Here is a 23,976-nt window from a genome sequence, read left to right as displayed (position 1 = left end):
CTGCCCTGTCCCTTACTTAACCCTAATACATCTGATCCAGACAGTCAGAGACTAGGGTTAATTAGCTGGAGCAGGTGTGGTTGGAACTAGGCTATGCAGGGAGGTCGCTCTCTAGGACCAGGGTTGGAGTCCACTGCATTAGATTCTTAATTGTAAGGACAAGCCCACAAAATACAAACATACTTCAGACTTCTGAATGTGCCTTTCCACTTATATTCCACACTGCACTGTGTCGTTAAGGCTGTCTGTGAATAAAACCTCTCCTTCAACCTGCTCTCTAGCTGCCTCCCTTCTGCCCCACGCAGAAAAAAGTCCAGCCGCTTGTTTTTCAAATTCTTATTTATTCTTTTTTTCCTGATTGAAATGTATTGTAGGGTCATTATTTCATTCATCACATAACATGACATGATGCACCAAGCCAACTACAACTGTTTACAGGTATACACTGAAACATACACAAGGTTTACAATGGGTACATGAATAATAGCTCATTGCACTTACAACAGTGAATGTAACAATTTTTTTCATCGTTATTTCCCTTTAAAGTTCTTATTTCCACTGTTTTATATTTAAACTTACACGTCTCCTTTCAAATTTCTCCTGCCCCAATCCCAGAAATTACATGGAAGCCAGGTTTTTTTTTTTTTTTCTTTTCTCATTTTACAAACACAACATGTATAGAAACTCTACACAGACCGATAATGTTTCCGAATACGACTTATTCTTTTTTTTTTTTTTATTCTCCAAACAGTCCACGTGAGCCGACCACAATCACAATGTTGTTTTTAATGTTTTGTCGGTAGTTGTTGATGCTTTGACCTTTTATTTATTTATTTTTTTTCAAACTCTATACACAAAAGCACAATTTCGGCAGGTCGTTGAGCTGTTTTACACACTGGTTGCTTGTTTCCGTTTAGGGTTGTTTTGTGCACGCGCGTGAGATTTACATGTCTGGTATTTATAGTGACAATGGCCGCTGGTGGGTCTGAGGAGAAACGGAAAAGGGAGATCAGTGGACTGCTGCTAAAGGCTCATGCACTTGTTACTTCGGGTTTTTTTTCTCTTTTTTTTTTTTTTCTTTTTTAAACAAAAGATGATATTTTCCCTGATGTTTGAGTGACAGGATTGTTTGTAGCTTTACATTTTGTCTCAGTCCATTCCATCACCGTGACCCTTTCTCTGGCTTCCGGAACACTGTGGTCAGTTTCTTAGGCTGATGCTGGATTGCAAAGAGGTTCACGGCCAAGCTTACTCTCACCAAATTCTCCCCTTAGTCCAAGATTAGGTTCAAACCCAGCCTAATAAACTAGCCCTTCACTCTTCGTTCTGTTTCTGTGTGCTAACAGCCAGCCAGAGCAGCAAATGTCAGCGGGGGGGGGGGGGACAGCACAGTAGTGGTAGTACATGTTGTTTTTTTTTTTTTGGTTGGTCGTTGGTTTAAAACAATTAGACATGGAATGATGTGGATTCCCTGTCACAAACTACCACCAAAAAGCCCCAGTGATCCAGTTGGCTCAGGGCGAAAACAAGATGGCTTTCTCAGTATTGTAAATAAGCCCTTACAGCTATGCATATTAAGCCCCCTTTTATGTCACCGTGACTGTGCTTTCCTGAGGTGAAACGAGATTAAACACAAAAAGTAACTTGAAGAACGTATATGTTGTTTTGCCATGACTCCTAATAATATATACCTAAGCCTTTATATCTTTTGTTGTGATTGTGGGGATTCGAACCAGTCAAAAGTGATATACTTTTACAATGATTTACTACTCGCTTTATAATCTTTTAAAAGTTTCATATACTTCATATAAGCATAAGACATATTCTATTTGCCTCTCTCTTTAATATTATTTAGGTTTGATATCATTTATATATGTACTAAAATAATGTTTAGGTATAGTTATTTAGAATTTGCATGATTGAAAAAATAAATATATTCATAGAAACTAATGCAATAAAACACCTTTATCATGAACTATATGTCGATTAAGGGATTATGTGATGTGCTGCCCGACCCAAGCTTTAAAATGCTCAACTAAATATTATCAACACACATTTTCTTGTGGCAGGTCTATAAAGCACAGTGGCAACAATGGAATAAAACAGGGTGAATCAAATGGTCCCATTAGATGAACTTTTCCCGGACAAACTCAGGTTTGTCCTGTTGTACTCCTTTCCTCTAGAACCATGGGACCTAATGTTTAATATTGCACAAAATTTCCCATAGCCTGTAGTTATTCTTTTAAAAGTGTGAAGTCATGAAAACACAGATGCAGAGCATTTTTACTATTACAGAAACGGTTCTGACGTTTTCAGTGAACGCGTCCTCTTTTCCTCCTGATGAACTGAATATGCACCACCTTATGGAATCGGATCTAAGTATAATCACACCGCGATACGTTTTCTACATAATAACAAGTGCATAAACACGCAGCTAAGCGACTGGTGAAGTGGTCTCTCTGGCTCATGAAAAGTAAGCGCAGGACCCCCAGCTACCCACAATCCCATGAGGTGAGAAGGAAGCGACAGAAGTCGATGACCGCTTTGCGGATGCGCCTGATCGTTGCATGAAGAGGGTGGGGGGACTCAAACATGCCACAAAATCTCATAAAAACAAAGTTCAGTTCAACTCTTTACAATTACTTATTTACAGACAAGTCAATCCTGTGTTGAAGTTGTTCTTTTTGTTGGAACTACTATCTAGTTTGTTCTGGCATGACTAGTGTGACGACGTTATTGAGTGGTGTCTCGCCTCTCCGAACATGTTTTTTTTTTTTTTTTCTTTTTCCCGAATAAGAATCATTGCATAGAACATTTGAAATGTAAAGTTGCCCCTCAAAATCACCCCGTCTGTTCGCTGATCTGTTTTGTTTCTTTTCGGAACCCCAAAAGACATACAGACATACATACATACAGACAGACATACAGACAGACATACAGACATACAGACATACATACAGACAGACATACAGACATACAGACAGACATACAGACAGACATACAGACATACAGACATACATTCATTCCAACTCATTCACTCACACTTGTAACTTGGAACAACATCGAGGTGACTTGGGTGTTTTTTTTCGTCCTACAGCATGCTATCACCCCAGCTTAAGTAGCTACGTTTCAGTCATACCGCTAAAACCTATAGGCCCGTCACTACCCTGTCCAACGCAAGTGCTCAAACTGCTGGAGGATCTGACCTGAGAGGCTTCTGTTACAACTAGGAACTGTGTAATACATCACATGCAAATTTGTCTGTGCTGCACGGGCTGAACACCATTGCCCGTTCAATGACACGGTGTAAAGTGATTGGTTAGGCGAGAATATCGACACTGAGTGTGGTCCGAGATGCGCCAATGACACGTATCCACTTATCTGACCTTCGGTCCTAAACCGGTTTCTCACGCTTTCTCATATCCATTACACTGGAATTGGAATGATCAGAAATTGCTTAAAACAAATCACAAGTTCAAGGATAATTTCTTATTACTCTTAGTACTATTGCTTTAATTTGATTTGGAGAGTTGGTTCGGGGTTTTCTTTGTTTATTTGTTTGTTGTTTTGCCCGCATAGGGACTGGGCAACAGTTTCAAGACTTGATGGACAGCAAGGCTGGGTCCTCGAGAAACATTTCGGTTTTATAGACAGATGCATCGCTCTCCTGACCACTAGTGTATAAACGTCTTAACGATTGTGCTCTTGACTGACTGACCACTATCCACTATTGCTTTTTTATATATATATATATATATATATATATATATATATATATATATATACCGATAAAAAAATAAATAAACTCAATGAAAAGGTATAAGACGACCATAAAAACAATGAATAAAAATAATCAAAATTATAAAATAAAGACAATCTAAATCCAAAAAAATATAAATACACTTCCCATTGTTGTTGTTATTATATACAAGCAGTGTCCAGTGTGCAAAATCATAATAATTATTAAAAAAAAAAAAAAAAAAAAAAAAAAAGCATGTCCTGAAAACATCAAATCAGTCGTAATGTTTAAGGCGACTCCAAGGAAAGAAAAGAAATTAGGCAATGAAATTAAAAGGACATCAGACCGCACAACAAAAATCCTCAGAAACACCGGAGTCCCGACATAGTAGAACAGTTGTGACAGAACCGGATCCCAGCGCTGGGGGTGGTTCCTTAATGGCTTTGCAATGGCTAACTGACCGGTCCTAGCCTCAAAATCTCTCTCCAACAACACCGTTTCAGTCCTCCGTCCAAGTGTGTGTCCTGCGTGTGTTCGCCCTTTCTTCGTGCGGGAATTCCTTCGGCCTTTAGCTTTGTTCTGAAGCCTCGGCGTCTTATGGCCACTCTCATCCAATTGGTGAACAGTGTAAGGTCTTGGATATAAAGTTACATGCATTCTGAATCCACTGTCCACTTCTTAAACACATCGCAAGAGAATAGAGAAACAAGAGTCTGCATTCAGAGAAGAAAAAGAAAGGAATTTTTTTTTCCATTCTGGAATGTAGTTAGAAACTGAGCATACGATGGAGACGTTTGGGTTGTCAGCGTCGACGTTTTTCACTTTTCCTTTGATTTTTTTCTCGAATTTTTTTTTTTAATCACGTCCAAACCAAAAAAAAGGGGTCATTTACAGGAGAGGAAAAACCTATGAAGTTTTGGCTGATTTACTTTCACTGTGTTTTCTACCATCCCTGAGATGAGAGGGGAGTCAAGTTTGTTATCTAAGCAACTACAGGAACATGGAATCACGAATCCTGGCGAGCCACGTGCCGTCACCATGTTGCAAGCGTTGGTTTCTGTGCTTGAAACTCTTGAAGCGAGAACTTTCCTGCTCCCTTTCTTCCAAAACAGCATCCATGCAGCCATGTCTATATTAGCAACACCGAGGTGCCCAGGGGTACAGATGGGTTTTTTGTTTTTTTGGAGTGGCCCATTTACCCAGCTGATGGAGCAGGAGTGGATAGAGTTTGACCTTTGTCTTCCACTGTCATGGTACACTGCCCCCTGGTGGCCTAGAAGAAAAGCTCACAGGCTGCCATGGTTGTAGAAGGGGATCTGGAGGTGAGTTATCTTTGGTTGTGTTGGCTTGCCAGAACATGATTGTATGAATCCAACCTCTGAGCAACCTGCAGTGCAGAAAAACAAGAAGGAAAAATGTGGAGGTGAATTAAAACAGTTGTTAGGCTAATATTCCAAAATTGGCATATTAGTATTCAATATTAGGATGTAAATGATTAACCATTGGCCTCTTAAAATTCCAGGCTTATTGCATACTAAGGCATATTATTCAGTAACTACAGGGACTTCCTCAAAAACTGGCTGAGCAATTCTTAGGTCATAAAAGTGTGTAATAAAATAATGGTCATTGGTTACATTCACTTAATGCAGTTTAATTTACAACTTATTTAATTACAGCCAATTGGTTCTACTAGACAGTCCTAAAAAATGAGCTTGCAGCTTAGTATAAGAGGACGATAGCACTACAGTGAACCACTGCACCAAAAACAATGATTAGACGTTTGCATTGTGCATTAATACAGATTTCTGTTGAAGTGTGCATCCTTAAGTCTGTGAATATCAAGTATTTTCCAGTGTCTTCCAATGTTCCAATATCAGAACCAGAACTATACGTTTTATAACGGATATTTTGATGGTTCACATCCTTGATTTTAGGCTTGTGGTCAATCGCTGACTAATTAGGGTCACTTGTGAAACATTTGGACACATCTAACTGCATTTGTATGTTTCATAATGATACAGACATTTTGATCTAGCAGTTTATGCTTAAATGCATTATGTCCTGTTAGAAAATGTTCACTTCGGGTAAAGCCATCTGAGACATTGATAAAGACCCATAGGAAACAGAAATGGAAAAAAGAGCTCTTAACATCTCTGCAGGTTCTCTTAGACAACAATGAGATCAGGTGGAGGTACAAATCTCCTCTTGGGGTTTAGCACAGATCTCAAAAAGGTGCACATTGTGCTCAGATTTCCTTGTTTGTTTCATGTTTATCTGCATGTTCTGTTGTATGCAGCTAATCTCTGATCTCCTCTGTCTCTGCTGCATCTAAGTCTGATGCTGTTTCTCCTAAGGAGAATATTTTATATACTTGATATGTGTTCTGTCATAGTTTTGATGTCTATTATTCCTAAAGGTGGAAAATAATAAAAATAGGAAAACCCTTTCTATAAGTAGGTGTCCAGACTTTGTCTATATATATATATATATATATATATATATATATATAAACAGCATTCTGCATACATTTTTAAGACAGTACGGTTTCAAGAGAAAGTCCTCTGCTGAAAGAATCAGATGGCAGATGTCCCATACTTGTCTTAGGCCCACCCCCCCATGAAGTGCATGCTTGTGCATTAACGCTTTGCACCACACGGTGGCAAAAGACACAAAAATATAAGCAGTTCTGCTCCAAGATGGTGGATAACAGCTGTGAGTTGCATAATCCAATCCAACGTCATGTGCTGTGCAGTGAAATCAAAAGTCACTTCCTGGTACTACATTGTGTCTATTGCAGAACGGGAATAAGAAAATCTTTCCATCAGTAAAAACATTTCATGTGATTACACACTAGCGGTTTGGAATGTCTCCCAAAACTCCAATATAGGAGAAGGCCCACTGACAGAGCATCTTCCTGCATATACGGAAGCACAAATGGGAGGGTTGTCTATTATTGCTAGCACTGGAGGCTATGAGTGGTCACTTCTTATGTGAAAGCCACTGACAAAAGTAATGTTGGGCTTCAACATGTGGCATCATTCTCTCTCAAGACTGCATGGAGTCTGCCTGTACAGGCAGGTGATAAATATTTCAGGGTGAGCAGCCTGACCTGAATACACTAAAAGCCACTGGATCTTTCACATTCATGCTGCGGTCCTAATCATTCACTAGATATTATGGGCTATGAATAATTAAGCTCGGCCAGACTGTAAATATTGGCCTACTCAAACTCTCTGTGTGTGACTCTCTGCGTGTGTGTCTGGACAACAGAAGGCTGGGCAGAGTGGCTCTAAGAACACTATTGCATCAGAGGAGCCTCTGTATTATTCTCAATAGGGCTCCTGTCCTCATTTCCCCGTTTGGGCATCTGGTCAAGCTCCACATACACAACTTAAGAAAACTCCAACCAAACTGCTGCCTTAACCCTGCTGTGTCATTTTACAGCATATGCTTAAGAGCAAGACACCTACCTACCAAACGACACACATAATGCCTAATTACTCATTAGAATGAGGTCACTTAGGTGAAAGCACTGCCAATGAATCTGTTATGTGCATGTTTTAATTAATAACTTCCAGAAAATTTCAAATAGACAGTGTGTGTGTGTGTGTGTGTGTGTGAGAGAGAGCGAGAGAGCAAGAGAGCGAGAGTTTGTGTGTTCACAATGATAAATAGAGATGAAGAAGATTCTAGAAAGACTTAGAAAGCTGTAGAGCATCAAGGACTAAGTTATACAGTCAGTCTAGTTCAAAATATTGGAATATTTTAACCCACTATGTGCAAATTATGCATTAAAACATTTCTGTAGAGGATGTATTAATTTATTTTCATATAGACAGTCAGTACAGCATGTCATTTGACCTTTTCATATGACTGTAATAAAAGTTAATATTCAGTACCCACCGTGTTTCATAAGAGACCAAAGGCACATAGCCTGATACAAATATTGTAAACAGATAAATACTGTATATTATCCATATTTAATAAATTGTAGCCACTGCAAATTCTTGAAATATTAAATAAAGCTGTAATAGAAAGAAAAAAATAAAAATAAAAAAATAAAATAAAATAAAAAAATAATAAAAAAAAATAAAACATGTCATAAAATTTAACTTCTGCACAGGCCACATTTCATTTTATTGTTTTATAGCAAAGAAACAGTAATTGCGCACTAAAATGTGCCAAAGTGTGTTCTTTGTAGAGGCTGAAATTATTTTCACTCAGAAAATCAAAAAAGCACACAGTTTGATTAGGGCACCCAAACGTTTGCATATGACTGCATAGTCACACATGCCTGTGCAGTTTGCTGGAGTCTCAAGACATGAAATGAATAAAGAACTAGTGTTTATCATCAAGATCAAACACTCAAATATCTTTTTGTACAGTGAGACTTCAGGGGGACGGATTGGTGCTTTTATTTAGTATCTACAGTATGAATTCAGACAGCAGGCTGTAAGATGAATATGAAAAGTGAGGTAAGGGTCCCTTGGGGTACATGGAATTCAGTAGCCACAGAAGCCGAATGACCACTGCGTCTCCACGGACACAGTTTCTGTTTCTGATGCAGCAGCTGTCAGTGCTAAGAGGCTGCTGGCTTTTGGAGTGTGGAGAATTCATGATATTAGTGCTCCATCGATTTTGCCCAATGCACTATTGACTATCATGAGGATGGATGAGTGAGTGAGTGGGTGTGTGTGGGTGTGTGTGGGAGGAAGGAAGCCCTCTGAAAGCCAACCATTAACCTTCTAATGCTGTTGATGTGTGTAAGAGAGTAAAGAATGCGTTCATGAACTTATTGATTTTACTAATGTGGATGTATCATCCAATTCACACAGTGCTCTCATGCCACAGCCTGTTACATTATTTCTTTTCTTTGTAGAAGAGTATCTAATTTCAGCAAGGTTTTTTTTTCTCATTGAAAAAGCCTTTTCCTAATGGCGGTCTGCTGTCTGAGTAGGTGAAATGTGAATAAAAACAGAAAGCAGAGATTCATAAATCTACTTTGACCTGCATTCAAATAAAAGCAGTACAAAGACAAGATACACCGATCAGGCATAACATCATGTGCTTGTTTCTACACTCATTGTCCATTTTATCAGCTCCTCTTACTATAAAGGTGTACACTTTGTAGTTCTACAATTACAGACTGTTGCTCTGCATATTTTTGTTAGCCCCCTTTACCCTGTTCTTCAGTGGTCAGGACCCCCATGGATTCTCACAGAGCAGGTGGGTGGAGGATCATTCTCAGTACTGCGGTTACACTGATGTGGTGGTGGTGTGTTAGTGCGTGTTGAGTTTTTAAACACCTGAGTGTCACTGCTGGACTGAGAATAGTCCACCAACCAGAAATATCCAGCGTCCTGTGGGCAGCGTCCTGTGACCACCGATGAGGGACTAGAGGATGACCAACACAAACTGTGCAGCAGCAGATGAGCTGTCGTCTCTGACTTTACATCTACATAGTGGACTGACAAGGTAGGAGTGTCTAATAGAGTGGACAGTGAGTGTTTAAAAACTCCAGCAGCACTGCTGTGTCTGATCCACTCGTACCAGCACAACACACATCACCACATCAGTGTTACTGCAGTGCTGAGAATGATGCACCACCCAAATAGTACCTGGAAGAACAGGGTAAAAGGGGGCTAATAATGAATACAGAGAAACAGATGGACTGCAGTCTGTAATTGTAGAACTACAAAGTGCACCACTTTATTAGGTACAATTGCTTGTTAACACAAATAGCTAATCAGCCAATCACACGGCCGCAACTCAAGTGGTCAAGACACCTTGCTGAAGTGCAGACCGAGCATCAGAACGGGGAAGAAAGGGGATTTAAGGGGCTTTGAACGTGGCGTGGTTGTTGGTGCCAGACGGGCTGGTCTGAGTATTTCAGAAACTGCTGATCTACTGGGATTTTCACACACAACCATCTCTAGGGTTTACAGAGAACGGTCCAAAAAAGAGGGAATATCCAGTGAGCGGTCAGTTGTGTGGACGAAAATGCCTTGTTGATGTGAGAGGTCAGAGGAGAATGGGCAGACTGATTCCAGATGATAGAAAAGCAACAGGAACTCAAATAACCAACCAGAATCTCTGAGGAACGTTTCCAACACCTTGCTGAAAGTCTGACATGAAGAATTAAGGCAGTTCTGAAGGCAAAAGGGGGTCCAACCTTTTACTAGCAAGGTGTACCTAATAAACTGGCTGGAGAGTGGATATAGTAAGTGGAGTTGATAAAATGGACAATTAGCTTAGAAACAAGGAGGTGGTCAGAATGTTATGCCTGATTGTTTTTTGTAAATATGCACTCATTTTGAAATTGATGCCAACACATTCCAAAAAAGTTTGGACAGGTCAGGAACATTGTGAAATATTGAATAGCTGATGCAATCATGCTTCAATATAAAAGGAGCATCCAATAAAGGCCTAGTCCCTGATAATATGGTGTCATGAGTCCACCTTTCAGATCATTTAAAGGAATAATGGGCGTCATGTTCTCTGGGCCAAAAGAGAAAAGGACCATCCACACTGTCACTAGTATACAGTTCAGAAACTTCTGTCAAGGTCTGGGGGGCATTAGTCACTAACCTGCACTTCTGTGAAAGCACAATGGCGCTGAACTCATTTTGGAGCAACATATGCTGCTTTCTGGTTGCCGTTTTTTTCAGGAACACCTGTTTATTTCCACATGACAACGCCAAGCCACATTTTATGTCTGTTAGAAGAGCATGGCTCCATAATCACAACTTGGGTGTCCAGATGTGTCTCCTGTTGAAATTGTGTGTCTTATTGTTCGTCTTAAAGGTTCTAACAAAAAACAATGAAGTTCATGAAGTAAAACAAAATGTTGTGTCAAGTTGAAGCTAAGTTAAAGCTAAAGTAAGCTAGGGAGCTACCTCGCTATCTAGATACGTTGCCTCAGTTTGGCTTCTATTCTTTAGGAGAAAGGATAAAAATCTTCATTTTAGTGCTAAATAAAGGCAGAACCATAGACCACAACCAAGGTAAGAGGTTGACTTTATTAGCTTATAGCTTAGTGGCTATAGTGACTAGGTTAGCCATCAGGACTGGTTGACACTACAAGTGATTACCGAAGGTTGTATGACATATGTGCGTAATGTATGCTGAGTACTGTAGTGAGAGGACCCTGATGAATGAAAACATGAATGTGATATACTGTCTATATAATGCTCTGGTACATAATGCTACACAACATGACAAATAACACATTAAACTCAAGTTTTAGGTTGGAAAGCTGCTTTAAATACTCAGGAGATGCCCATGTCTTTGAGTAAGGCTTGCATACTGAGCATGGTCTAGTGTAGCCTCATAGACAAAACTCATGAGAAAGAAATGGCATAGTCTAGTAACACTAAAAGCCACAGCATAAACCAAAACGGAATAGAAACTAAAAGTCTTACTTTTCAGAAAATAAATGGTTTTGTCCAGACTAGGCTAAGGCTGCATTGGATTGAAACCTACAAAGTTTGCCTTGTTGTATCACTATCGGCGATCTTAGTGACGGCAGACACAGAGAGGCAGCTTACAGAGAGGTGGTTGGCTAAGATCAAAGATAGAGTGTTAGATTAGGCTTTACAATACGAGACATTCGCAGGGGGGCGAGTTAAGCACTTCTCGAACTGGATTAGTTTTATCAGAGATGGTCCGGTAGCATAATTTGGACGTGACTTGACTGGCCGATTTGTACGGTACAAATGATGTGTGTAATTTCCCCACCAGCGTTATGAGACAGGCACCACACATCTGAACAAAACCAATGTGTTTGTGTGGCCGAATGTTAAATAAGGCACTAAAGATAAATACAAAACAGAACAGGACAGGACTGCTGTTACTGATGGAGCTCGGATTTCAGTGAGTTACAGAAGGTAATTCACTGTAAAAACCACAGACATGGCAGGTTCATTCAGTCAGTAATTACTGAAATTACAGCACCTTATCAGCTAAACTCCAGCACTAATAAAGCTTTATATGAAACAGAGATGTTATAAAGGAGGAGTCCGGTCGCTTTATGTGTTGGACAGCTGTCATGGAGTCAAGGAAACTTTTATTCAAAAAAGAGCCAATCAGCTTGATGTTTAAGCCACTAGCACTCGTTGTGGAGATGTGTATGCGCAGTAGCCAGAATGCTACAAGCTATTTATGCTGTTTCTGTCAGATTTTATCAGTAATGTAAAATGTTTTTCAGACAGTAACGAGGCTTTTAGTTTGAATTCTGTAGGTCCCTGCATGTTCAAAACAATGGGAGCTTGGTCTTGTATGACTAGAAATAACTGCCCGGGGGTGTTGCCAAGATAGCAGTCAAGTGAGCAGACCTTTCTGTAGGGACTTTGCATGATCCCACTGACCACAGCTAACATGCTGTGTGTTCGGCCTTGTACTGTATGTCCTTGTTTATTTTAGCTTAGCCATATTTACCTTACCACAGAAAATATTTTGTGAAGCCACAGCCATTCACTTTCCTGCTGCTGATTCTTCTGTCCTGTTTTTTTTTCTGAAATATATACAGGGACTGCACAAAGGATACATTTGCATTGTGACATACGCATTATATATTAATTGCTACACTGTAGAAATAAATAGTTGTTTTAAATGTAAAAAGTAAGTGACTGAGCTATATGGAGTTGGTTTGTTGCAAAGGTTTAAGAAAAATACTAAAATCCAGAGACAAAACATCAAAAGGAAAATGCAAATAATACACATCCTAAGCCGCTTCTCCTTCTGGGTCGCGGGGGATGCTGCAGCCTATCCCAGCTGTCACTGGGAAAAAGGCAGAATACACCCTGGACAGGTCGCAAGCTCATCGCAGGGCAGACAGACCAACACATTCACACCAAGGGGCAATTTAGCATGCCCTAATGGCCTGACTGCACGTCTTTGGACTGTGGGAGGAAACCAGAGAACCCGGAGGAACCCCACACAGACACGGGTAGAACAGGCAAACTCCACCACGCCACCGTGCCGCCCATGCAAATAATAGAAAAATGAAATCAAAATTATTTTAAAAAAGCTCTTCAGCATTTTACCCGTTGCTGCCAGCATTTTCTCTATTTGTGGATTTTGTAAATGTGTTCTTTTGCTTGCTTCTTCTTGTTTTTGCATACTTTTTATGGGGTGGTTTGTAGAAGCAGAATAATAAGAGCACAGCAGTAAGAAAGAGAAATGGCACCTCTTGCTGCCAGCACGTTTGTCAATATTAGGGACATCAAATTTATTGACTGCAGGTTTCAAGATACACATAGTTTATTATGTTTGGTCACAACAAAAGGGAATAAAGTACACTTCTCATGGTTAGACTGAACTTATGTCAAGGTTTGTTATCCATAGAAGCATCAAAGTTCATCTGCTAATGGCTGGAAACAGCATGTACCATAACAAGAAAGTCATTTTTCTCCCGTCGATATAGTTAGCTAGCGTAGTTAGCAAAACTGCTAGCTATGTGCCAGTTAGAATATGCAATTCATACAAGACTGCAAGTCATTTTCCCCCTGAGTGAAAACAAGGAGTGAGCATGGCTTTGTTTCAGAGGACGTGTTGCTTCAAGGCAACAGGCAATACATGCGTGAGGTGAATGTCTTCTTCAGGACCCCCCACCCAAAAACTCTGCAGCAAAGGTTTGTTAGCGAAAATGAGCAGTAAAGGGACTGAACATCTTTTTAAAAAAACAAGTGTGTTTTAACGCTCAACACGTTCCACATAGCAAGTATATATCTGTCTGATGGCTTGATAAGCCCCGCTGACTGTATGCTGCCTTAAAATTGTGAGTTTACTGAACTTAATTTGTTAACAAAACGTAAGACACTGGTTTTTGTTCCGTTAACCATTAGTAGTGTCACCGACTTAAAATTTTAAAGCAGCTTTTTTAAAACTTTTTTTACAGTGTAACAGCACCAGCAACATGCATGTATGTATATATATATATATATATATATATATATATATATATATATATGTATATATCGCTGCTGTCGGAAGAAAACCTTGTATCTCCATTTTTGTCGTTTTTCAGTTTTTGATATAATTTGAAAATGCCTGTTGCCCCGTACATTGTGTGTAAATTTCATGAAGAATGGACCAAAAGAAACAGCGCAAAATGACTTGGAAAAATGTCTGGTTCCATTGACTTACATTAAAAGTAAAGAATGTTTTTCCCTTCTCCTGTAAAGTTACCATTTTGGAGATGGAAGGTTTTCTTCTGACAGCAGCGATATATATATATATATATATATTAGGATATGATATATCTCGCCGCTGTAGAACAAAAACAAGCATCTTCAAAATGGTAACTTTACAGGAGAAGGGAAAAACATTCTTTACTTTTAATGGAAGTTGACATGGAGTGTTTTCATTCCAGTGCAAATTTTCACACAATGTGTAAAGGACAGCGGCTGAACTCAAATAATGTGAAAAATGGAGACACTTTTTTTGAACGATTTGCAGTTTAAAAATACCAAAAACCACTGGAGCTCATGTTTAGTAACGCTGCTTTCCGTTGTACTTCGATCATTGGGGAAAATACAACCTTTGACCTCTGATGTGTACAGTGGTGTTGCCACCCAGGTCAGAATTCTCAGTCAAAACCTCAGGCAAGACCCAGACTTAGCAAGGCATGTGCTACAAATGCAGCAAGGAGGTTTTTTTATATATATTTGAGCATTATTAAGTATTATTGAGTAGTATTATTAGTCAAATTTACATTTAATTTGAATGTGGTCTCATATGCCTATGCACTTAGAAATATTGCAATCCTTATGATGAGTCTGTGATTGTTTCTTACTGTCTGGCCTGCCAGAGGAAAGCAGCGTAGTCCCTCTGTGATCATGTACCCAGGCCTAGAGTGAAAAGCCTCCTGTGATTCCAGTCCTGGATGGCTGAAGGGAGATGAGAAATAAAAATTCAGTTTCATGGTCATTTCCAAGATGTATGTACAGAATGGCTTAGAACGACTGTGTGAGATAGAATGTGGTATTACAGTTCATAATTGCAGAAGAAATTGCTGAAGATGCAATTAGCTTAATGAATCATCCACAGCTCACAACATTATTTTCAAACGAATCTCATCACTCTATAATACATGGCCTTTTTGTACAAGGCAATTGAACAATCAAATCACAGGGCATCCATCTATGTAAAGCCAGTTCTTACCAGTGCACCAAGATTACTTCTCTCCCTCTCTCTCTCCTTCTTTCACACTCTCTCTTTTAAATTAAAACGTAGAAGGGAAACTTCATAGGTTTTTCCAGTACAAAGCCTTATAACATCTTCCATCATTTTTGTAGACACCCTGAATTCAGAAACACACAATGAGAAACACATAACAAAGTCTACCAAGTGACCTCCCACATGATGCCCAGTTTGACCCCCAAAATTGCTCTGGTCAACCATGCAAATGCATTTTACACGGCGGGACTTCAGGGATGGATTACTGACTGAGCCATCAAGGCCAGTGCCTTGGCAGTCAGAGGCACCTGGGAGGGCCCTTAGACCTGAAGACTAGAGGTTGCACAAATACAGATGTAAACATAAACTCAACCAATAACCTCTGACTATGTACAAATGTCTAAAGAAATCAGGCCCCTCAAGTTTATCATCATCGCCCATCGATTTAGCTGCTGCCTGTCAAATGGGATGTTTTAATGATAGTGGTTTGAGCGTTTACCCTTTCGTGACATTTGCACATTAAAAACTAATGTGCTGACTAAGCTAATTTTGCTCAAACTTTGCTCAAAGTGCACATGAAAGTGAAATGTAGTTTGCTTTTTTTTGGGGGTCGGGGTGTGTAATACATTAGAGTTTAAATCCTTGTTGTCAGTACAATCACTTGACTAGAAATGCATGACTTATATTAATGAATGTGAATATGAGCAGTGCAGTGTGAGCACAGTGAGTCAAAGCATGCAATCACGTTATTATGAAACTTTTGGTTATAGATCCCTGTGCCAAAGAAGAGAGAGCCCCCACTTCACTTAAAGAGGCCAGACTACAGATTCTACTCAGTAACAGCTCTGTTTGATCTACATTTTGTTCATAAAGATTTTATTTGAAGGCAGCTGTTTAGGAGCTTTCAAATGATATCATTATTTTAGTCAACGCAACCCGGCTGTGTCTTGTTCAGAGCAAAGGCAAGCAACGATATGACTGTATTTCTTTCTAAATAAGGTCCTGCCAGGGATGTTACATTTTTTCTATTATTGGAATGGGTTTTAGAGAGAAATCTAGAAGTTGGAAGTGATGCTTATAAGTTTGTAATGGATTACTTTGCATTACTACCGCTAACATTGTCTTTGACTCATTTATATCTGCTCCCAAAGTATTTACACCATATATATACAGTGTTTTCTATCCCTATATCAAAAGGAACAGTGCTGCTTTTATTGCTGGATGCACTGCAATAGTTTCTCAACGAGTGTGAACGCACAGGCACACACTCAGACTGGAATTCAGATGGTCCACAGCTTGTTATTGAGTTTTTTAAGCAGAGTAAAAATGAGTGAACATATATATAAACAAAAAAATCTATGACTGTTCAGTTCTGAAAGATTATGATCTTTACGTGTCAAAACAAATACAATGGCAACATTGAAATCTCACATCACTAAAGGAGACGAGCAGATTAAAAGGCCAAATAGGCACTTTTTGAAGAGAAGATAATCCTTTATTGGTCCCCCAGTGGGGGAATTTCACAGTGCTACAGCAGCAAAGGGATAGCAAGGCACTCAAGAAAAGAAGAGCATTAACAAACAAGGTATTAACCTTGTTAATTACTTAACTAGGTTATAGCTTGTTACTTCTTACCGTATAGATAATATATATAATGCTAAAGACAAAAAAAATATAAGCTCTATCTATACAAACATGATAAATAAAAAGGCCAAAATTAAAGGGCTATTACTGTCCTCAATCACTCCACAACCAGCTTCATGGGTGAGCTTTGAGCGAGAGGAGATAGGATTATAAAACCAAAGATATACACCCCCACACACATCTTACTGAATCCAAAGCATGTTTTCTGAAGTCATATATTAATATAACTGTGGATAAAGTGTAGCAAAAGTGTGTCTCAGACAGGAAAAATGATAAACAGCCTATACAGGTACTCTATCACAGCTCTCTCTCTCTCTCTCTCTCTCTCTCTCTCTCTCTCTCTCTCACTCTCTCTCTCTCACACTTACCTTTAGTTGTATCATTTCACCACAGGGAGGTGAACTTCTTGCCAAATCCAGAGATTGCTGTTGAAAGGAGAAGAAATAAAAAAAAGAAGAAAAAGTGGTATAGAGAAGAAAAATAAAGGCAGAGGTAAGAAAGAAACAAATAAGAAGTGAAAACAGAGAGGAGGAAAAGAGACTGTAGTTAGCAGAGGCATAACGAGACTGAAAGACTAGACCCTCGAACAACGAAAAGACGCCAGCGCATTCAGAATGACAGACAAAATCACAGATATCAAATGTTAGTCGTTCTTGTGATTTTGGCCTTTCCAGCACTGATTTTGCAAATATCTATAACACGCAAATAAGCCCTCTAAATAATGGTCCTTAGTTTTACTGAGGGCTGTGACATCTCAGCCAATCACTGCACCAGATGTGAGAAGTCAAAATAACACAGGCCAGTTTTTAAAGCGGAAATCTACATATTTTTCAAAGTTTCTACATAATGCAATCATTGATACGTAAACCGTCGTTCAGAGTAGTTTGATGTGAAATGGTGCGTGGTAGAGAAACATACTGACCGATTTCTTTTCAGTGGTGGCGAACCAGCGGCCACGATGTCAATAAATATAACCTTTTTATTTACCATCCCAAAATGACTGAGTTTTAATGAGCAGTGTTTATAATAGTAAAACTAGAAATAAGGGGACCCGGGACTGTTTTTGCTCTGCGTAGCCAACTGCCATGAATGTATTGCGAAAATAACGGCTTGGGTCATAAAACAGTCAGTGCCAGGCATGAGGCGATGCATTTGCAACCACTGTGATCAATAGCTTCCTGTGATGTGTCGTTTAGACAGGTAGTTCCTGTCACTACCACTGTGAACAATTCTGATTCATTAATTGTCTATGGAATGGAGCACTTCACACCAAACCCCTCTGATCGACTTTGTTTAGATCTTAATGAATCAGAACATTTGAAATTTGATGGAATTTCCCCTTTAAACACATTTGGATCACATTATAATGCAGCACAATCTCAATCTCTACTAATATTTTGTGCATATTGTCACACAGCCCTGACACACAGACAACTTTCTCTCTTCTCACCTTCTCCCAGTTTGCCCGCCTGCTCTGCGGCTCCTCCAGGCAGGATCTTAGACAGCATGCTTTCTCCTTCCATACCGGGCTGACCTGCTGCAGCGCTGCCAATTCCGCCTGGCCTTGGAGCTGCCTTAGAGCCTGCACAGAGGGAGAGAGAGAAATGATAACAGACAGAATACCTTATTTCTGTTTACCCTCTAAACCTGGTGGCATCATACCTGAGAACCGAGAGGAAAGCCTGTAGACAAACAGCACACTAGGGGCAGATCCTGCCCAGCTTTTTTGAACACATGATTGCACACTGTTGTGAAAGGAGTTCAAATAAAAGCCTCTGCCTCAGCACAGAAAAAAAGGATGGATGGACTTTAATTTAAACTTTGATTTCTTTAATTGAGTACTTGAATCATTTGCATGTCAAAATATGTATTACAAGAAGACAGTTCTATTTTTTAGTATTCTTATGTTTGGCCATAACAGTGTTGATGTAATATATTTTATTCATATGAAAATAATCTGTGTTTTTGGATCAATTATTTTAATTTACAGTGCTACTTTTTTCAAAATGTGTTAACGTCACACACTGCTTGTGGATCACATTACATAAGGTTTCCCACCCTCCTGGTAAATCTGTGGATTAAAACTGGAGAATGCATAGAACAGGCAGTGTTTAATCCTCAGTGTGAGACATTTTGTGTGTGTGTGTGTGTGTGTGTGTGTACACTCCATCACATGGACATCCAATGAGGTGTTAGTGGGGAAAAAAGCCAGTAACACATGGGTTATCATGTTTATCAGTGGCGAACAGTCAGGACCTTCTGGGCCTGTGGAACAAACATACATATCTCTAATAATAAAAAAAAATCTCATTTTCCACATTTGTTATGTTGTCTTTATTTTGAATTAAATATAGGGTTTACATAATTAACAAATTATTGCACTCTATTTTTATTTACATCCCAACTTTTTTGGGAATGGGGTTGTATGTTACAAAGTTAAAAAGGCATGGAATGTCTTTTACAAGCTTTACATCTTCATGTTTGATCTAAACAGACCAAAACTTTCATGCGCACTGCCTTTAGCTTAGTGCTACTTACGACTAGAATCCCCTAAGAACGCTAGCAGGAGCTTATGCCCAGAACCAGCACTCTAAAAGTAAGAAATCCAAACAGTGATGTTCCTCCGAGACCCATGAAGCTAGCGCCACCAGATCTTTTCAAACTGCAGTCGACACAACATTACTGGACAGTTTAATTTATTAAGACAATACCAACTGCCAATTCTTCTACATCAGCTAACAGACACCTACATTGGCTAGCATCATGCTGAGTGATGAGGGAGATGGAGGGCTATTCTATCATCCTAAAGACAGTGAAACCAGTGAAATCTGGCCATGGATGGCTGGGCATCACTGGGGATCAAACCTGCAGTCTCCTGATAATACGGCCAGCACTTACACAGTTGTGCCATTGTTTACAAATGCGCATACTTTCTCTCAACTTGATGAATACTCAAATTTCTGATTTTATTTTGACAGCCCTAATATGTATGTATGTGTACACTCACCTATCCCTGTGAGCGGAGGCTGAGCTGCTTTGGCAGGTTGGGTGGTGGCTGCTTTTGCTCCAATAGCAGTGATCGGAGCAGGCTCAGGCTTAGCCTATAGAAGATGAGACACGTCATTCTGAGAAAAAAATGCTTCCCAGAAAGGAACTGTTCAGCTCAATGAGCAAAACACAATTTGCAAAAAACAGACAAAGGTATGGACAAATTACCGTTGGCATTTCTTTAACATACTTTTGACCATTTCCTTAAGTCAAAAGCTATATAAACAAGTCTGTTCAAGTTAACACCTTAAGGTTGAGTCAAGTATGTGGTGATTTCCTAGAAGCTCCTGTTACTAGTTTATAGTATATGCTTCCGCTAGTAGTGAGGTATAAACGCCCAGTACTAGTTCACGGTTTAAGCTTTAATGGTAACACTTTATTTGGAGGATCCACTGTAGATGCTTTGTAAATGCTCAGTCTGTTTATAAGTAACGGTCAATTAAATATCTATTAAATGCAACTGCACCACAAGTTCAGTGTGAAAGAGTTTATTAAATCTATCCCTAACCCTAAACCTAACCCTAAACCTAACCTCAAACCTAAACTTACATCTACTCCTAACCTTATCCATAAACTTATTGTTGTTGACAATCAACTGAGTACCACCTGAAAGTTTATTAATGATTTAAGTATTTGTAGAGCATCTGTAGGGGACCATCACAATAAAGTGTGACCGCTGTAATTACTGGTGGGGTATGATCTTCCACTACTGGTGGGGTATGATCTTCCACTACTGGTGGGGTATGATCTTCCACTACTGGTGGGGTATAAGGTTCTGTCACTGGTAAGCTTCCATTATTGGTTTATGCTACAAGCTTCCTTTACCTGTTTATGGCACAAATAGTGGGGTAAAAGCCTCCTTTAAGGTTAAGTGACCCTTATTAGTCCCACAGTGGGGAAATTTCACCTCCGCATTTAACCCATCCGTGAAGTGAAACACCACATACACACTAGTGAGCACACACACACTAGGGGGCAGTGGGCACACTTGCCCGGAGCGGTGGGCAGCCCAATCCGCAGCGCCCGGGGAGCAGTTGGGGGTTAGGTGTCTTGCTCAAGGACACCTCAGTCATGTGCTGTCGGCTTTAACTTTACTACCTTTGTTAAAGGTATAAGCTTCCATTATTGGTAGGGTAGAAACTTCCAAAAATAACTATTTTCATCTTTTTGCAATGATTACAAAAGATTTTTTGTTGTGAATAAGAGAAGACGTATATTCTAATTCAGCTGAAGCAATTAGGCAGCATGGATTAAAGACCTCCCCTCTGTTCCATATGCCTGTTTGAGTTGTTGATTGTTCTCCTTGGTGCATGGGGTGAATACATTAAACTAAATCCACTGGTCAGGAGGGTTTCTCTGTTGGAACTGATTAGCCTGTATGCCCACATTCTGATTTCCATTTGGCGATAAGAAAAAGGCAGCACAGAGTTATATAATTTAGCTGGTGGCTTATTGCCTTGGGAGCAAACAAAATGTTTCATACCACTTTCCATTTCTGAGTTGTATTTTTAATTATTGTGTATTAATCACTCAGTGGTCAGTTCTAACAATGCATCTAAGCAACACAAACTACAGTGAAAGCATGCTAAATGGACAATGGTTTCATAAATATATAATCTGATTCCGTTTCACTCAAATCATTATCTTAAATCATTCTAAATCATTACTGTTTTAGATGTTGCTGTAATGTACAGTCTCTTAACAACAGATATGTAAGGCATATGAGACGTTATCTGACTCTGTCCTACTGTACATAACCAATAGAGAGTAGTGCTAAACATCCTTTTGGTAAGTATACACTAATCAAACATTGAGAAATTAATGGACTGGGAGAAAGGCAGTCTGCAGCAGCTCTTTTCTAGCAGCATACATCCAGCTAATCAGAGAAGATGATAAGAGCCTACTAACAGGATCTCAGCAAAAAATTTAATCAGCAGTGCATGATGAGCTAGGCCTTATCAAATCTATAAGGGAGGGGTAGGTGTGAAAGGGGTAAGAGAGAAAGTATGCATGGATACTTGTGGAATAGTCACAGTGGATATTGGTTTAATAAAAGGCATGGATGGATGGATGCCAGAGGACCAGAAGATGGCAAAGCTGAAGCTGATTGGATAGTGTTTAAGAGATATCTAATACAGGGAAAATGGAACGACATCAAAAATGTCTTCCAGGTTTGGTGCGGTCATTCTAAACCCAAACACCCACACACGGTGGCTGTAAATGAATCCAGAGCTGTTTTTGCTTGTATTACATAGTTAGTCTGCCTCAATGCGCCAATTAGACATAGACCTAATTGCATGAGATTTGTAAGTAAAACATCAAACAAATGGAAAACAATGCAGGGATTCAATTCAAGTCTAGTTGCAGAAAATAAATGGAACAAGCCTTCAGATGACATTTTTATTTCAAAGAGAACACACAACTGCCATAACTCAAAACTATGTAGTGCCATTTACAAGATAAAACCCTGGTCTGCATCATCAAGTTAGACCCCTACATGGCTACCCTTCTTTGGGTGGTCAGGGCATTTTTTAAGATGGCAGGATGCTTCAAGACTTGGCAGCACCACGGTGGTGGCATACAAACTGTGATGCTGTGCATGTCATGCCATAACAAACACTACTTTTTCCCCCAGGCAAGACAAAACAATAGCAAGATTATACACATATTAATGAGAACACAGGTTAACATAAGTCTGACAACCAGTGCAACATTTCCCTATAAAGTAAAACATTTACATTGATAAAGCAAAATCAAACAGCTGAAATATGCATAATAAAGATGGAAAAATGCAGCAAGCTTAAAAAACTCAAACTGTCAAATTTGACAGTCAAATTTGACAATTTGCTAAAGCACGGCAGGCGTGGATATTTTTACACTTATATATTATATCTGATGGCTTTATTGGCAAAGTTGACAATTTGCAAATCACTTCTGATTTAATACATTTTATTTTTCTATAATTATTTATTTGGTATTATATATTTGGCTTTTTAAATGGCCATCCACTATTCTGTTAAAGCATCAGGTCTCACTTTTACAGATCCTACAGGCCCATCTTCAGTTAATTTAAATATTTGGAGCTTTGAATCCAATGTATATTTAAAGAAACGAGCTCACTGCTAAAATCCTGAAAGCCTGACAAAGGTAACGGTGGATAATGGGACGGTTGCTAAGCAGTGCTTAGGGGAGATAATGAAACCACAGTTTTGGGCCTGGTAAAATCTCACAATAATGAAACTGTTGTAAACAGAGTATTATAAGGTGTTTAACTTTAAAACATTTTAAGTAGTTTTATTTAGAGAAATAGTTTTATTCTATATTCATGTCAGATTATCTATTTTATATTTTGAAATAAGCAAAATGATCTGCCGGCAGAATTAGACCTTTCATCTATACTCAAATGCCTAAAGGGTCTTGTCTTAGCTTTGCGCTTGTAACAGTGAAATATAACAATTATCATCATAAAAATGTAAATATACTGTGTCAGCCTATATAATAACAGAACTACTCACTGTAGCAGGTGCAGGTTGTGCTCCCGCGACAGGTTGCCGTGCAGCTGGCCCAGTCTGGCCAGGTTTGGCTTGGAGTTGCTGGCCTTGTGCAGGCTGTGGCTGCACAGGACCCCCTGCAGGTGTCTGCTGTCCTGGTCTGGCTGCGGATGTTTGTGCCTGCTGTTGTAGCTGTGTTCGCTGGCCCTGCTGTGCATCAGGAGGCTGCTGGGACCCGGGCTGCCGGCTTGAGCTTGAGGGTCCACCTGCAGCCCTCTGCCCTGAACCAGTTGAACCTGGCTGTCTAGAGGTGGATGGGTGACCCTGGAGATCCTGCTGCTTCCTGCTGGAAGAACTTTGGTGGTGTGAGGACTGTTTCCCAGAGCGTGAGCCATGGTGGTGGCCTGAAGGGTCACGGGAGTAATCAGAGGAGTGGTAGCCCTGAGAGCGAGAATCACCCCTCTTCCCTGAAGATGAGGACATGGAACGGGAGTCATGACGCATGGACTGATCCTTTGAGGAGCGTGATGATCGAGAAGAGCGTGGCTCGTCAGAGTGGCGGGAGGATGAATGCCTGCCAGAACTTCCACTACCATGGTGACGGTGCTCTCTACTGGATGTGTGCCGAGAGTGACCATATTCATCTTGTGGCCAAAGGTCTTCTTCCGGTGGTTCATCGTAGTCATGGTATGTGTGTTTGACATGTCCACGCCTCCCAGAGGAGGAATGACTGCTGCCATAGTGACGGGACCCACGAACATCTCGCGGCTTCTCAAACCAGTCAGTCTCCTCCTGGCCCAGATGGTATGCTTTGGAAACCAAAAGTAGATCACAATCAATCTCCATGTCCGTTGGTGAAAGAGGCATGCAGACTGA

The 23,976-nt window shown here is 39.8% G+C and overlaps 1 protein-coding gene across 4 annotated transcripts in view; it reads right to left on the bottom strand.

Annotated features, from left to right (window-relative positions):
- Nucleotides 1–3,812: 3,812 nt before the first annotated feature.
- Nucleotides 3,813–23,976, bottom strand: part of bsna (bassoon presynaptic cytomatrix protein a) — a 187,942-nt gene continuing 167,778 nt past the window's right edge. For 3 of the 4 annotated variants that reach the window (XM_017724466.2, XM_017724468.2, XM_017724469.2), the window contains 7 exons: nucleotides 23,125–23,909; nucleotides 19,569–19,662; nucleotides 18,012–18,143; nucleotides 16,930–16,986; nucleotides 14,903–15,041; nucleotides 14,535–14,628; nucleotides 3,813–5,126 (listed from right to left, as the gene is read on the bottom strand). In XM_017724466.2, coding sequence (XP_017579955.1) covers nucleotides 16,946–16,986; nucleotides 18,012–18,143; nucleotides 19,569–19,662; nucleotides 23,125–23,909 — 1,052 coding nt within the window. In that variant the 3' untranslated portion in view covers nucleotides 3,813–5,126; nucleotides 14,535–14,628; nucleotides 14,903–15,041; nucleotides 16,930–16,945. The remainder of the gene's footprint in view (nucleotides 5,127–14,534; nucleotides 14,629–14,902; nucleotides 15,042–16,929; nucleotides 16,987–18,011; nucleotides 18,144–19,568; nucleotides 19,663–23,124; nucleotides 23,910–23,976) is intronic. The other variant, XM_017724470.2, reaches the window with a different exon arrangement.

Source organism: Pygocentrus nattereri, chromosome 29, assembly GCF_015220715.1.
Source record: "Pygocentrus nattereri isolate fPygNat1 chromosome 29, fPygNat1.pri, whole genome shotgun sequence".
NCBI classification, from domain to species: Eukaryota; Metazoa; Chordata; class Actinopteri; order Characiformes; family Serrasalmidae; genus Pygocentrus; species Pygocentrus nattereri.
The sequence above is the reverse complement of the archived record's forward strand: the minus strand, read 5'-3'. Positions and strand labels throughout refer to the sequence as shown.